At 38.8% G+C, this 17,045-nt stretch overlaps 1 protein-coding gene across 4 annotated transcripts in view; it reads left to right on the forward strand.

Moving 5' to 3' along the window:
- The window catches only part of DGCR2 (DiGeorge syndrome critical region gene 2), a 50,358-nt gene that overhangs the window by 11,428 nt on the left and 21,885 nt on the right, over nt 1–17,045 (forward strand). For 2 of the 4 annotated variants that reach the window (XM_074844670.1, XM_074844671.1), the window contains exons 2-3: nt 4,970–5,002; nt 9,550–9,672. In XM_074844670.1, the coding sequence (XP_074700771.1) occupies nt 4,970–5,002; nt 9,550–9,672 (156 nt within the window). The remainder of the gene's footprint in view (nt 1–4,969; nt 5,003–9,549; nt 9,673–17,045) is intronic. The other 2 variants (XM_074844672.1, XM_074844673.1) reach the window with 1 other exon arrangement.

Raw genomic sequence — 17,045 nt, forward strand, 5'->3', positions numbered from 1 at the left:
TTTCTGTTTGGTTTCAGCAGTACTGAGGAATTGGGTAATATATTTTTTTCTGTTTCATTCTTAGGAATAAGTGTCCACATTCATAAAGCACAAAGTCTGTATTTTCTAATTCTTAGGAAATCATAGCCAGGGTTCCCATTCAAGAAGCTCTGATGTTGTTGCTTTGGCTGAATGCTGGCTCTCTTGTGCTGCTTTAGCTTTTTTTAGTTTTGATTTCTCTTTTTTTTTTTTTTTTTTTTTGCTGGCATTGAGTCTGCCCTGCAGACAAAGAGCAGACAATGAATTGCAGTGAATGACACTTGTGAGCAAGGAGAAACTGGGTCAGTTCCAAGCTCATGCGGGGTGTAGGTATAATATCGATGTGAGGGGAAGGAGACTGCTACAGCTCCTTACCATGCTGTAAAATCTTTTGATGGATGTTAGGGTAATCTAGCATAATTTACTATGACAGTACACTGAGTAATACAGAATGTTCATTAGAGTTATTCATTAAGGATTTACAGTTTTCAGCTGAAGTGCTGTCACAATTTTAATTACTTCATGAAACTGCATGCTGAAGTCATGCAGAAAATGCCAATGCCTCTAACATATATTATTTACTTATTTTTGGAACTGATGTGTTCATACTAAATGGAATTCTAACTTCAGAATCTCTAATTTTCATGAGCTGGAATGGAATTTGAGAATAGGTGTGGGTTGTATTTGACTATGTGCATAGCATGGGGCCCTTTTTTTTCTTTTTTTTTCCCTCCCCCCTGGGCTCTGTGCTGTGTGCTGTTGTGCTTTCATACCCTCCTGTACATACTCAGGCCATGATGAACCAAAGCTCATGACCTAAGGATCGTGCTTAGGCCCGTTTCAATAGTACAGATGAATGGCTGAGCATTGTATCTTCTGTGGAACTGAACTGGAAAATGGAGTGCTCTGTTCTTCTATAGCTTTTTAATTCCTCTGTAGGTTTCTAAGTTTAATTATTCTATAGGCTTTTAATTTGAAGAACAGTAAAGAACCAACTTTATTGAGAAACATTAGTAATAAACCTGATGTACGGAAATGGGTAGTTGTCTGATGGTGACTTCTGAGCTTTCACCAGTTTTCTTCTCTGAAAATAAGGTGGTGGTATCATAGTCTGTTTTTCTCCTACTGTGGCTTTGTTACAGAGTACTCTATGTATTCTATTTAAAAACATGTAATGGAAGTAAGATTCACCAAGTGACATAAAGAAACCTGCTGGGAGATGAATGGATAGTGAAAACTTCTCTGAGATCTGGAGCTGAGGGGAAATACCATTTAGGTATGGCTTCACTTGCCTGAGAGCAGAGCCTTTGCGTGGGATCAGTGATACCTCAAAGACAAGTTAAAAACAAGAAAACCTGTTCAAAGGCTGTGTCAGAACATCATCAAGCACAGTTCATAGTCAGCTTCTCTGTCACTGAAAACAGTCCAGCAACTATGAACTGACTTCTGGCCACCACAAGCAGAGGCTGGGCAGGACTGCCGCGTTCTTTACAAGCTGGCAGATTTTCAGGAATTTTGTGTGAGATACGGTACCTCCTCTGGTGAACTTCACCTGTGCACTTGCGATAAGTCCAGGTTACAAAAACTGCTTTTCAAGTGCAGAGGACTAGCTTAAGGACAGGTTTTTTTTTTTTTTTTCACATATCTGCTGAAGATTAAATTAAGAAAACTGTTGTGGTATTGTTGTATTTGGAATATTAGGAGTATTTTAGAGTTTCTGTTACTTCAGTAAATACCAGTCTAGAGATATATTGATTGTGTTATGCTTCGTCTTGAGCATAAATATTAGATATGGAGCTATATGTGTTTTTGTTATGATGATGGGTGTGGTGTTCCTTTTGTTGGTTTATTTCTGATACTTGTTTGCAGGCATTTGTTGAGCACTGGCATTGAGCAAAATCTCCAGGAGTTAAGGATTTAGGGGTTTGGGCTTCTTGCTGGAGATGCCAGGGTCTGATCATGCTTGTGCAGTTTAGCATGGGTCAGGTTATATAGAAACAATGATTTAAGAAAAAAGCAATTTTCAGTTTTTGTAAACTTATTCTTAAATGTGTTAAACTATGAAACGATAGTGCAACGTGTAGGTACAGGTCTTAAGTATGTAGGTTTAGTATTATAAAATATAAGAAAGACCTGTTGGACAAGTTAAAATCTGAATAAGAAGAGTTACTGGCCTAAGCACTTGTAGTTAGAGTTTTTCTAATGCTTAAATCAGCTTTTGATAGCTGTAATTGCCTCTTGAAATCTGAACAGAATATTCTCTTACAGGTTGGTTCATTTGGTTTGGGACAATGAGAAAGCAGGAAGTATTTTTGTCTTTTGTCTTCCTTCAGTCTGTAAATAAAAATGATGCCAGAGGATCTACCAGATCCAACTTCGAGAAATGTGACCAAAATAGGCAAAGTACAGGAGGTGCACACAACTGCCATTGTTCGTTAAAAGCTTACGTACAAAACCAAACCATGTACTTCGAGCTTATCTTTTCCAGTACATGCATTTCAGACTAATAGCTTATAATTGAAATAACATTAAATGCTGGGTTTGTACATTTAATCAAATTTCAATTTCCATACAAATGAAGCTCAGCAGACAAGAACAAGCAATTAGCGTAGCAAATGAAAAGTGGCATTTCTTTGTATTAAACACTGAAATAGATTCAAATCTATACTTGCTATGTAAATGCTAAAATCTAACATCTATCTGTAGTCTTAGCTACTGAAAGAATATCTTAATGTATCAGACTTTAGTGACTGGTGAATCTCTTTAATAAAGAGAAATTAAGTCATTGCAACTAGAAGAACCCAAACTTTCATAATCAATGATTGTAGTCACTGAGTTTAATCTCTGTATCAAAGCACTCTTCTGAATTTAGATTTATATTTTGGAGGTTTTAGTTTAGGCCTCTGCCTCCTCATCTGTACCTCTTAAATTGTGAATTGCCAAGACATCAAGGTTTTTGTATTGCTGGTGGTTTATATATCAGAGTTAGGAACAGGTGGTTTATAAGTAAAGGGAATCTTCTGTCTGTCAGGGATACATTTCTGCTTTAGGAGAGATTTGGCTTTCTAGTGTTCCTTTTTCCACTGGTTCCTGTAATGGTAAACTTCAGTGTCTTCAAAATATAAAGCTGAAATTCAGATTTTGAAAAATTTGATCACCTAATGCTTTACAGGAGATGTTTATTCTAGGTACCCGAGACAGGGCTTCTGGCATTTTTATTGGATGGAGCATTTCTTCAGGCTGAATTCCTTTTATATGTGTCTTGAATTGAAGGAGGATAAATAATCCTGTGAAGACTGTAGTATCAAAGCATTCTCATTTGCCCACCAGCTTATCTTTGCAGGAGTGTTTTGATGAGTAAATAGTGCTTGTAGACTAGGAGGGTGCTTTCTTGAGGTCCACAGACAGTTGGCTTCTGTCACTTGGCAGAAATTTTTACAGCTTGTTGGTTTTTGCCCATTCCTAAGAGCTATTTCCACCCCTGCTGCCTCTCTTACCCCAGTGGTGGTGTGACCTGGTAACAGCTTTTTGTGGGTACGAGCTGTGACTGGTCAGTAATCAAGGCTTTGCTTGTGGTATGAAGGTGATGGTTCCAGCTCTGTTCACAGGGCAGCTTCTGGTAGCACAGGGCTGAAACTGGCTGTCCTGCCTCTGAGAAGATGTATGTAATCCCAGCATATCAGAAAATGTCTTTTATTAACGAGCTAATGTTAAAAAAATCCCAACGTATTAGTAGATGTTGTAGCTTCATTCGCAGACAACTATTATAAGACCCCAATTCCACATTAATTGAGACTGGATCTGTACAACTGTTTCTGCTGAATCAGTTGGAGCGTGCGATCTTTCTGGTTGCAGGGGAACAAACTGTAGCTGATCGGACCTAAAATTAATGTGGACAGCCAATAGCTTAATTTGATCTGAAGCTTGCTGTTTCAAAGCCAACTGATCAAATTCGTTCCGAAAACTGAACTAGCAAGGTGAACTTGTATTGAATCAACACTATGTCTGATGTGCCTATTACAGTCCTGACTTGATATTGGAAGCTCAAAATGAGATTTACAGTGTTGAAAAGTAGTCTCAGGTACTGGATATAGATCCTTCCTGCCTTTCTTTCAAATAAAAGTTGTTTTGAGTAACTAATTATCCCTTATCTTTTGCATAATAAAGGGAAAGATGAATATGAAATTAGTTCCAGTTTAAATGCAAGCAGAGCTGTCCTAGTCCAAATGTTCCTCTCGGAGACTGAAAATGAAGCAGAAAATACAGGTTGCCAGTAGTGTAATGCCCAGGGCAGCACCCTGGCCAAGGGTGCACCTGCTGCAGGAAGGGTGCACTGTGGCTGCCCAGCGCTCAGGCTTCAGAAGGAAAACCTTCTCAATTACATGGGAAGATTACATGAGATGATTAAACCTGAAAGGGCTTCCAATATCATTTTATAATGGCAAAAAGGTGTTTTGTTTTATGAAACATGTGAAGCTGGCTGGAAATTAAAGCAGGGTGGGTGTGTATTTTATTAATCTGTCATGAAGTCCTTCCATGCTTCTTGTAAATGTCTATTTTGAGTAGGTAGCAGAAAATCTGGAAATAAGCATGCTGTAAATAAAATTTAAAAAGCTAGTTGAGCCCTATGTTGAAATATGTGATGAGTGCTGTGAAACACCTGACATTCAACATGTAATTGGGAATATCTTTGGACCAAAAGCTTTCTGAAAGAGTGTAAGCAACAACCTTGAAAACCTAGTTTATTCCTGTATGAAACCTAGATTTTTCTGTTAGTCAAAAATCTTGTCACTAACTTAGAAAAATAATATTTGGCAGATAAAGGAGATGAATGGAGACTTCTTATTTGTATGACACTGTTAAAATTTATTTATAATCTTGTCTGTTATTTCTGGTGTTTGATTAAGTTTCCAACTGTTTTGTAAGTTTTCTTTTAAATTTCAAATTACAGGTCCACGACTAGCTTTTGCAAGACTTCTTTCAGGTGAGTGACTTGTGGGCAGGTTATATTATCTAATAATGTGTCCCAACAAATTGGTACTGGGTTTTTTGGCCTTCACTTGACAGTAAGTTTTATCTTGTAGAGTTAGTACATGGTCTGAGCCTGGTTTCAATTTTTCTTCTCTCTATATATAAAGTTAAGGAGTTTCTTGCTCCCTCTGGCTAATTTGTAACTCTTAGTAAACTGTTGCTAGCGAGAACAGGTGAGATGTTACCAGAGAATACATTGTTATTAATTGTTGATATTTCTGAAAGAAAAATGTTGGTTCAGGTAGCAGTGTGCTGGTGAACTGGCAGGTTCCTTGGGTTTTAGGGAAGAAACATGGTGTTGTGAAGCATGGAGGTTCAGTCAGGACAGCTGACTTTTGCTTGTAGCCTCATCTGTAGCCTTTGGCAAGCAATGTAATTTTTCTGTACTTCATTGTAACTGCTGGCAGAAGGATGCAGTGGTTGGCGAGATTGTTGGGGGTTAACATTGTAGAAGTGCTTCGAGAAGATAAAGTGAAGAGACTGTATAATGACACCTTGCTGCTTGAAGTGTTTTCACATTCTCACACTGCTTGAACTTTGTGATGTCTTGTAAGTTTATATTATGTATAGTGCAAAAACTACAATGCTGCTATTTCCAGTGTTGTACATGCCTCTCTTCTTCCCAGCAAATGCCAGATGAATTTAATTGCTCTAAAATAAGATTTTGTGCTGTGGCATAGCAAAGACTGCTCTGATTCTTAAAAGAAAAAGAAGCCTTTTATGTTAGAATTTCATATGCGAATCATAATACTGCAGATGTAACTTGTCACGTCACACGTGAACGCTGGAGGTGGGTTTATTTCCATTTTTTCACTGTAGGCAGTTGTTGATGTCTTTAGCTAATGTTGTATCAGTGCCTCTGCTGCAACAGCTGCTTGCTTGTAGCTGAGCTTGTGCCATTACATATTTTCTAACAGTTTTGAAAATACGAAATGTTTTTGCTTTAACAGCTGGTGGGGAATGTGTGCTTTTAGTGCTGCTAGGAGGTGATAGTTTAGGATATTTTCTTCCTCATCCTTCCTTGCTGTGAGTTACCATCGATAGCTATGAACAGTGCGGGATATCTGGCTTTGGGCACAGAAGTGGGACTGATATTTTTGAAACTTTGCTATTCTTTTGAAGAACTGGAAATCTTGTATGTGTGAAGTGACAGTTTTTATTTAGCACACTCCTGAAAAGTACAAAGTCTGAGTGTGTGTTAAGTACTTAAATTTCAGGAAGGATGGATGGTTACTTTGTGTTGTACTCTTATTTGCTAGTGCTCATATGTCTTCATGAATCCTGTTCTTCTGCTGGCAGCATGACTTGCCTTTTCTGCAGTAAAGAGACAGGCTTGAAATGTTTTCATTTTTCTGCTGTTTTGACTTAAAAATAGGCTACTGAAATGAAGTGCCTGCTTGGATTGTGGAGACTAGCACCTATCCGGTGCATCATCGCCTCTCCCAAATTTCTCTGTTCCTTGGCTGAGTATCTGACAGGTTCATTATAGGCTTCCATCTATTTTTATGTATGTATTTTACCTCTGAAGGCTCCTGCCTTGGCTAGCTGATGTGCTCTGCTGTGGGAGTCTTGAGCCTGGCACGCAGGGCTGTGTGGGGCACACGGGGCCAAGGGGATGGTGTTGGCAGGTGTCCCTGGCGCTCAGCTGGGGGCTCTGCTGCTGCCCGCCCGCTGCCGTGTCTTGTCCGGATGACAGCCTGTCGGTATTTGTATGGTGGGGCCTTAGTGGAAATCTGTACTCCGCCAATGGCAAGGGGTTTCTGAAAGAGCTGATCTTAAGCATCAGTCCTCATGGAGGCCATTGGGTATGGCCAAACCCACCCTGAGCACAAGTGAGAGAGGCAGTTAGATTTTCTCAGATGATGGCATCTTGTTCGTCTTTGTGCTAAAGCAAACAATAGGCAGCACGTAGAAGCAAAACATTTCAGATTAAACTCTTCCAGAAACTGCACAATGATTTAGGTAGTTCAATAACGGGGGGCGGGATGTGGGCTCTGGGTTAGGATGGCTCAGGAGGTGTTATTGGCAGTGTTTGCAGAATATGGAGATTTTAATTTTGCAGTATTTCTTTTAGTATCACTTTTTTGCCCTCTGCAATAGAATTGCATAGCAGTTCATGTTCCTTGGTCTGAAACAATTAGTGCATCTGATATAGCATGATTTCCACTGGGAACAATTGTTCAACTGGTTTGAGTGGTGTTTTAATAGAAATGTTTTGTACTCTTCCATGTATCCACATTCTTCTGAGAGGAGTGTCTGTAATACAGGAAGTAATGACATTACAGCATGTAACTGGCATTTTTTTAATGCCCATAATATTGGGATGGACTCATCCTTTTATCTGAACCAGTCATATGTAATTGTACGTAGAACAGTAATAGCATGTATGAAACTGTAGAGACACAAAAGTATTCTTTATTGTTTTTCCCATGTGCATGTTGGCTTGCAGTGCTTTCCTGGTGGATGCTGCCTGCGAAACCAGAGGGCTGCAGAATAGCTTTCTTCACAGAGTGTGTGTGTGACTTCCATTCAAATCAAGCAGTAAAAATATTAAGAATTTATTTAAAGTATTGAATTTTGAATTGGATTTTGTCATAACTGCAGGGGGATGCGATGAAAACCTGGAGCTGAGCAGAGGATAGTCTTTCATGCGTTAAAATATCTACCACAAGCTCCAGTGTAAATTCAATACTTGAAACTGCGATGATAGAACTTTCTAAGAAACCTTCCATGCATGCTGACATTGCACAAAAGTGGTGAAAGAAGCTGCAATGCTTGACTGAAGAGTTGATGCTTTTCTGTGAACTTGAAATTTGAATAGTTTTAATTTTAGCTCGAGGTTTTGTGTTTGTTTTGTTGTTGTTTTGGGTTTTTTTTCCCCTAATAAAGATAGGTTTTTAATTTTCTCTCTTGATACATTGGGCAAGTGAAGCTTAACCTTTTATTCCCCTAATCCTTTCCCTCTTTGGGATAAATAAATTATTTCAGTTTTTGTTGGGGGGAGGGAATAATTTTATTTTTTTTTTACACTTCCCCTGGGCTCCTTCACTGTTATCTGTTTGGACTGAGTAAAGCTCTAAATGGGTGAGAAGACTCTTGCCTTGCTGTAAGGTCTGTTGCTGTTGATAGTCTGGCAGGTCTGTGTGAGTTCTTAGCCATTTTGTGACCTGAATGTTTGCTCTGAGTAGGTGGTTGCTAAGAGGATGTGCCCGCTTTTATTCTTCTAGAAGAGCAGGTCTGTGCTTTGAAGAGAAGCCAGTACAGAACTGGATTTCAGCCTAACATCGTATTAGAAGTCTGTTATCAATATTCTATACCAATTACTAGGTGTACGGGTACAGCTTTTATTGGGAGTCCACGATGACTGGTTTTATTATGCCTGGTCATGTTGTCCTGAACACTTAAATGTGACCTCTGTCTTGATTTAGTTTAGATGTGTGTTTCAAGAAGGCAACATCTGTAATTACAGGTCTTTTTCTTAGGTTGTAAACTGTGGATGAGATAATGCATGCCTGTATTTTAAATTTTCTTTTAGAGATTTCTCCCTGCAAAGTTACCTACTTGATTCTTTCAAATCAGGGATGAGCATGTGTTACTGTAAAATAACTTTTTTTTTAAGAAAAGGCACTCATTCTTTGGACATAGCCTACCTGGGATTATTGTAACTTGTTAGAGAGGAAAATGTATTAAATTGTTCAGAAATATTGATTGGAAAACTGACAACCACTGTCCAGAAGAAAGATGGTGATGGTCTGGTGCGAAAGTGACCTTATGGATGCTAATGGCAACTTGCAGACCTGCCATCTGTAAACAAGCTTAGAATTCTTCACTTGTGTAGACAGATTTTATTTTTTTTTTCCTCCTGCAAAATGTTTTGAGGGATACAAAATGAAGCTGAATTATTAGGTTCTGGCATTTGATAGATGGAATTGATATAAAAAAGCTTTGAAAAAAATTGTACTTTTTATAATGCTAATTAGGTCTGACAGTATAATGATGGCAAGTAGGCAGTACTCTTGCAGAAGCAGGAACTACATGTTTGCAGATATTGACAGTTTCTTGTAAAAGATGTGTTCGTATGGAGAAATTCTACAAGAGAGCTTAAGCTAGAAAGTGAAAACAGGTTCATGGATATAGAAATTGTGTTACAAATAGTTCTGTGAAGTGGTTCTAAATCAGGCTGGACGTTTGTGCAAGTCTAGCAGGTCCCGGCATACATAGCGATTGGAATGGAAACAGAATTCTGAATTTATTGCATAAAGTAGCACTTAACTGATAGCATAATTTTTGTTGAACTTTGGTTCTGAGAAAAGTGAATAGGTAGTCGTTAGTGACCCAAAAGAAGAAAACGGGTAACGCTGTGGTGATAGCTGCTGACACTGTATCTTTATCAGGAAGTTTTTACTGTGGATATCTGAGAGAATTATTTCCTAAGAAATAATAACACTTCAAGTATAAACAACACTTCAAACAGAGCACAACTTTCTTCTTATTTCCTAGAGCTCCGCTGCACCCCAGGGCAGTTTGCGTGTCGGAGTGGTACCATCCAGTGCATCCCTTCAAATTGGCAGTGCGATGGATGGCCCACCTGTGAAGATGAGAGTGATGAAGTTGACTGTCCAGGTAAATAAAGCTGAGAAGACTGTTCATCCCAGAGTCAGCTTGTTTTGCAGCAGTACTAACGCTACAAACAGTTTTCTGCTTGTCTGAATTACCCTTCCTTTCCTACAGTCTCAACGGGTATCCTGGAGATGAGGAGAGTTTGTAGTCTAAGAAGAGACTTCCGTGACAAAGGAAAAATCATGTTGCAATTAAACCAAAATGACAACATAGGCCTGTGGTTAAATTAGGAATTACTGTTTTGGTTGTATATCACTGTGCTGGGTGACATTGTTGGACTTAGGTAGAGAGCTTGTTTTATTGCTTCCTGTTCTGATTATGCTTCTTGGGCTTAAGTGGAGAACTTTGTTCTGCCAAATAAGCTGGTGTATTTACTCTTCATAAACTCTTGTGATCATATGCTTTCAGGAGCCTATCACCAGCAGTGGTTCTCTGCTGAAGCTACTGGATACTGAGCTGTTTTTAAAAAACAAGCAAGCAAAAATTTTTGATTGTGAATATATAATCACAGTTTTGAAACATTTTCATTTGTTCTTGACAAACTGGCTAGTGCAACTCTTTTTCTGTGTGTCTTAAAAGTGAAGGGACCTATAATTTGTTTTTGCTGAGAACAATGAAGCAGGAATCTGAAAGCATGAGTTCAACTGTGGCATAATTCAAAACTTCTCTCTACCATGTGACTAAATTACGTTCAAAAACTGTTTTAAGAAGTTCTTTGCCATTGATCTACTTAATTTGCTTGGGAAAGAATCACATGAACTTTGTGGCATTGTCATCACAGTGTTCACTTTCATCGTTCTGAGTTTTGAGGTATTTTAGAGAGGTGCTACAAAATAGTAACATTGGTATTTTACAGCAATGAGCTCTTCTAAATATTTATATTTTCTAGTGGAATTAGAGTAGTAAATCTAACACTCAAACTCTGAAACTGTGCTATGGTTAGCTATCTCCCCAGTGTGTGCTATGCACAAATAATTAAACGAATGTGTTCGGTGCTCTTTTTAGAAAGCTTTTGGTTAGTTTGTGTGAGTGTATGTATTTGCAGCACAGAGGAAAAAACTGTTGGTAGTTTCTTCTGACATTGAAAATTAAACTGTGCCATTGATATTCCGTTTAAGGGTATATTTTACAATGTGATGTCCTAAAGAAAGGTGTTTTCATCATTGTGCTGTTATTCTTCCTCCTTTTTAGCTAACTTTGGCCAAATGTGAAAAACTAGGGACCTAATAAAATTCTGGAGGTTAATGGAAGTCAGTGGCTAGGGGAAAACAGAGTCATGTTAACGTTTGGATTTACTCAGGAAGCACTGAAGGCTTCACTTGTGGGAATATTGGAACATCCACATTGGTAGAAAACAGTATTTTTAACTTCTTTTGTTGCCTAGTGTATTAGTTGTCAATTTAAGTTGTTGCATGAAGGATGCAACAGGGTGATGTTGACTCAAGGACTGGAGTTAAAAAGAATATTTGGTATGTGACTAGGAAGAGGTTTTTATGAAAGTAACATTTCTCAGTAGATAGGCTCTGCTTTTGTGTTTGGGGTGTAGGTCTCACTGGACTGTGGCCTGGCATGGTGAGAAGAACTTTAAGTTAAGAAAGGAGATGTGTGGGAGAGACTTGGTTCATCACCATGTCTGTACGCAGGAAGAGGAGAATAACATACATAAAGAACACTAGGGGGGAAAATGATGGACAGTGTAGAGAAGGAAAGTATTCCACTTGATGAGAAGAGTAATTGGATAAGTAATTGGTGAAAAGGCTGTGCTCAGTAAAACAGCCAAAAAGCTGGGTGTGGTGTTCATGAAAGAACTGAGATATTTGCACAGTAATGCAAGGACTGTAGCCAGCAAACCAGAGGAACAAGAACTACTGGTGTAGGATGTAAAAACTCTTATACCTATAACAAAAAATTGGTGGGATAGTGTTGTGACCTGGAAGGGGTGTGGAAAGGCATGTGTTATTCAGAACTGTCAAGAATAAGGATAGGTTGGTGTGCTGGTGTGCATGCGAATGGCGTGTTGGAGTATAAAAAGGAATAGCATGAATGAAGGGAAGTCTGAGGCCAGCACAAGTTTTGGAGAACACAGTGTTCTTATGTTGGGGAAAGTGATACATATGTGACCAGTTATAGGAGAGACTGAGTCCTGGGGCTTGATTGGGGAGTTAATGCTACTAATAATAGCACATAGTCATACTTGGGAGTGATAACTTTCATCTTTAGCCACAAGAATTAACAAGAAATGATGCAGCTTTATATTTAGAAAATACCTTTGGATTTACATGAGCAATCATGAGATGATTCAGCTAAATTTAAATACTTTTTAATTAAGGTTCTTAATTTCAATAAAGGCAGACTAAACCCTAAAAGAGCTAGTTAGTGAAGCCACTTGGACTTGTGAAACTTGGAGAATTAAAATATCTTTAAATTAAAAGGTATGAAATCTCTGAAGCATGAAAAAAAGCTTGCAAGAAATGCTCTGGATCTGGTTGGGAAGCTTGTTACTTTTCAGCCTTTGAGCTACTAATGGCACACTAACACGAGCAACTCAGAAAAGATCAATGGCAGTGAATTAAGGTTTTGTGGTGGTGATGAAGGTGTGTTTCAATGACTGCTTAGTCATGTTGGTGTTTACTACAAAGCCATTGTAAGTTATTTGGCATTGTTGGTTTAGTTCACCTTTTTTAAGCCTGATTTCATTCATGTTAGTAACAAAGCTCCTATTAAAATACAAGGATTATTAATTAATAAGTTAGTTGGGTAATCATGTGTTGTCTGAAGTACAAGAAACACCCCACACCCTAAGACTTTTGTCAGAATAATTTCTTCTGGCATTTTCTTCAGAACACAGTTATGTCAGACATTAATTTGTTGACAATCTGAATAAGTGTATACCTATTTTTGCTAGACCATATATTTCTCTGAAGATAGTCATCATAGCTGGTTTTACTCTTACTGTCCCTTCTCAGAATGACCATTTTCCTTTATAACATGGAAATCCTTTCAGTCCCAAACTTGTGATGTATAAAGTGCTATTCCCCCTGCACTTCCCACTAGGCATGGAAATGTTAGTGGAATCTGCAGCAGCGATTACCCTCAGTTCATCTCTCCAGTAGACTAAAACTCGTGGCTGCTTGCTGTTGTGACCATACGGAAAATTGCTGGGAGAGTTTATGTAGCGTGTACCAGCAACTCTTTTCTACTTAAGCAGTGGAGACTTGTGAAATTTGTATACTGTTCCATATCAACAGTAATTGATCCTAAAAATAGTTTATCCCAAAGTGGTGTATTCTGTGAAATAGTAGAAACAGGCATTAAAATCTTAACCAGGGACTTTTAAAAATGGGAATTTATTATTTCTACTCACTTCCTCTTATATCTCTATACAAGTAATCAAAATAGTAACATAACTTTTCCACGTTTATAAAAGTTCTGTATTTAACCCCATAAGAAGGAAGGGCTCTGCAGTTTGCCTTTCAGTGCTCACTGGATTTCCAGCTTTGCTTCTACCAGAATATAAGATCCGCTTCTCCAAATATCCTACCTTCTTTGCAGGCCTTCCAGTTGAAACTCTTTTCCAGCAGTACGAGTGGGGTGGGGTTTACTACAGTTCTGGCTTTTTACCTGTGTTTTATTCCTATGCTATAGGATCAGTGTTTGTTTGTGTTACATATGAACAGAGAACCAATGTCTTAAATTTCAGTGCCTTTCATAAATCCTATACATACCAGTTTTTCAGCTTGCAATTATATTGATGATCATTCTGTTTATTTCATTTATTTATTTTTTTTTTTAATAAACTTGAACTCTTCCCAGTAATAAGTGATCAGATTGTGTCATCAGCTGTCCTTGGGCTTCTTCCAGCATCTGAATTTGAAAACATTCAACTTACCCTGTAGCGCACACCCTTGCCTAATGCCACATTCTTCCTTTATAAGGTATTTCTCAGTACTATTTTCTAGACCTGCTTGGTCAGAAACAAGAACAGTGGAAAGTTTCAGCAAGCTGAATTATTAGGGTTTTTTTTCCTTCCCCTGAGCCTGAGGCCACAATCAGCACTGGAGAGCTGGTTGTCTGGGGCAGCAGTTGCAAGCAGTGGCTAGCACTAGTATGAGCTGCTCTGTGGTTCTGTGGCAAACAGTCTGACTTTACACGTTTTTATGTTGAGATTGGAAGCCTAACTTCATACAGAAACAATCTTGCTAGGAAGCTAACTGTAAATGCTGATCTTGTGCAATGTCACCTTGTATACTGTTCTTAAGGACTTCCCCAGATACTGTATGGGGAAGAAACGTGCAGACTTGGAGGTCACTTGCCCCAGCGCGTATGCACTATATCATCTTTGAGTCTGAAAGTCTCCTTTGTGGAGCCAGCTGAAGGTATGGTCAGTAACTGAAAAAGCAGCAGCTGCAACACACTGTTTTGCAGTGATCATAAACAGCTTTGTCTTTTGTTTTGCCAGGGATACTGTGTTTGGTTGAAGTGACTGTTAATATTCGTGTACCTTTTAGTACATGTCCTTTTTTAAAGCTAGATAATAATGATAAAAACCTCTGATCATTTCCACACCTCTTCTGAGCCCTTGTTGAATTCCTGTATGATGCATCCTTTTTACCCTACTTTATGGTGTTCAAATTATAAGCTCTTTACTGTCAGTCTCTTACTTTGAATAGTGCTCAGCACAGCAGGATGCTGTTCTTGCTTGGCATCTATTTCCTAGCATAATCCAATTGATAATGCAAAGCGTGGAGCTGCTTGATCTGAGAAGAATCACTCCTCTCTGGGGACTTCTGAACTGTATTTCCAAATCTTTAGGCACAAAATTGGACTTAATCCTGAAGTTCTCTCACCTCTCAAATTACCAAGTGAAATTAAAAGCTTTCCAAGCTTTTAGTAGGTGCTATGGTGGACAGAAAATTTGAAGCTTAGGACACAGGGCAGCTTTTTATGTAAGTTTTGAGAATCTGCTTTTAAACAGGAGCAACTCAAATCTTGGAACAAATAAGGTATGACAAGAGCTGGTTGCCTTCACAAACAGTTTAACTTTGACGTAATTTGACAGAGTACATCCATCCTTGTGAAGGGTTTGGCTTGAGTGACTTGTCATCTGTGACACAGTAACTCTGGAAACTAGTTCAACGCCCCAGAATCCAGTATTCACCCTGACCCTACAAGGGCCTCTTATATTACAGTCAATGTCTTCTCTCTGCCTGCCCTCTTTTTGGTGCAAAGCAGACTTCGGCATGTGTGGCAGATTGCAGTTTCTCTTCTAGCTCCTCCAAACACAGTTTTCCATTTGGCGTCATGTTTGTTCCCCCATGCAGTGCTGCTCGACACGTGTATGTTCTAGCCTGTTCCCATCTCAGCTGGTGCCAGCTCTCACTTTTGTGTGGTCTCAGCTCCTCAGCTCACGTTCCATATTGCACTACTTGGCTGTTTGCTTCATTTTAGTTGGTCTGAACGATGGAGGCACTGAGGGGGACGAAAAAGGAGCTTTCTACTCTGCTTGTGTGCTTGGCTTTCCCTAACGAGACACCATGTGCAAAGAAAGTGTTGCTGAGATCCTGTGGATAAATGCTGCAGAGTAATCTCCATGGATGTACACGGAACAGTATGGACAATATAACCAAATTCCTTCCAGCCTCTGTGAATAATGGGCAAGCTCATATTTCTTTCAGACTCAAACTTGACTGCATTTGCCCCCTCCATTTTTTTTCATGTCCTCAACAGGAACAGCAAAACTTGTATGCATTGCACAAAGCTTTTTCTGTGAGTTAGCAGGGCTGTGTTTGCAGGCTGGATTGGAGGTGCTTGTTCAACTAGAAGATAGTTAGAAATGTAGGCAAAACTTCTTCCCCTTCCAATCTCTTAATTTTTTGTTCTGAACTATTGTTGACCTGTTTTGATTCAGATCTGGAAAAGTTTACCAATATAAAATGTAGTAGGAGCCATCCAGCATGGCAAACTTCCATTCTGAATTGGTAGCTTGTGGTTTTAAACAACTGAAAATAGTCACAGAATCAGCAGTGTTGGACAACTTTGTTGATGTATAGCACTATACTTAGACTGTAATCACGCTAGCGTGAATTAGATAGCAACTGTAAATTGGAAGGAGCTGGGTGAATACTAATCATGACTTGATCCATTTGGAAACAGATTGGAGGATGCTTGTGTCCATCATGCTGTAGTATTCAAGGGGAGAAAAAAATTGTGTCTCCTTAATTTTTCCTTGAACCCTTTTTTCCCTTTCCCCACCAACTAACAAGCAAATTACATTTCTGGTATAATTGTACAAAGTCAAAAGAAACAGAACTATCTGTCTCGGCTAGTAAAAATACTACTGTTGCTGTTATTGCTTATGGTTGTAGTATTTAGAAGAATAAAGGTTTTGGAAAATAGCTGATCTTTCAAGATTAGGTAGCTTTCAGAATATTAAGTATGCACATAAGCAATACAAATTATGTTTTTTCTTTCTGAAACACTCAAACATGGTTAAGTTGTGATCTTCTGGCTTAGGTTGTTATATTAAAGCTTAGTCTATGGCACTATTGATTTATTTTTAAAGATAAAAATATTTTTATAAAGGAAGAGGAACAGAAAAGTACATAGAAAATTCTTCTGTAGAATATTGAAAATGTACAATAGAAAACCAGTCCAATTACCTCTTTGCCACCAGAATCTGCCACAGCTTTTCATGGCAGTCAAGTGACTTAGAGGCTTGTTAGCATCTCTTTCTTTATTGCCCTGGAAAAACTTGTCCTTGTTGCTTTTCTGAGACTGAAAATTTAGGTCAAACAGAAGCAATTTAATATTTGAAGAAGCACCAGTTTATTAAGCAGCTGACAGTGTTGGGCTTGAAGGAGAAGTGACTTGTGGTGGCTGCTTTCTGCCTCTTCAGTCCTGCCTGGTTTCAGCGGTGAGACTGCTGACATGGGCAGATGCTGAGGAAGGAATGAGTGTCCTGCTTCCTGGGTGAGGACTGATTGAACTCACTTTGTGTGGGATCTGTGTAGCTATTTTTCAAGGCATCTGGCATAAATTCTGTCAATTTAAGATGTTAGCCCAAGTAACCCTTTCTTAACCTCACATCTTAAAACCTGTGAACTTCTGTTTTATTCTGGGGGGAGGTAAATTGTTAAGTCCTCGTGGGCGTTCTGTTTAGTCGTGGAGGGTCAGCCATATGGTGTTGCATCTGCTCTTACTTCTGAAAGGGAACTAATTCTTCATGCATTTGGTTCTTACTGGTTCTTTGGGTTTAGCTGTTACCATTTAATGCCATAGGAAAATAGAGCTTCCCATGCTGAGCTCAGTTCATCTCTGATAAAGCATTCTATATTAGTTAGCGCTATCTTTAAAGCCTTACTATAATTAAAGATTTG

Source organism: Strix aluco, chromosome 18, assembly GCF_031877795.1.
Source record: "Strix aluco isolate bStrAlu1 chromosome 18, bStrAlu1.hap1, whole genome shotgun sequence".
Lineage (NCBI taxonomy): Eukaryota > Metazoa > Chordata > Aves > Strigiformes > Strigidae > Strix > Strix aluco.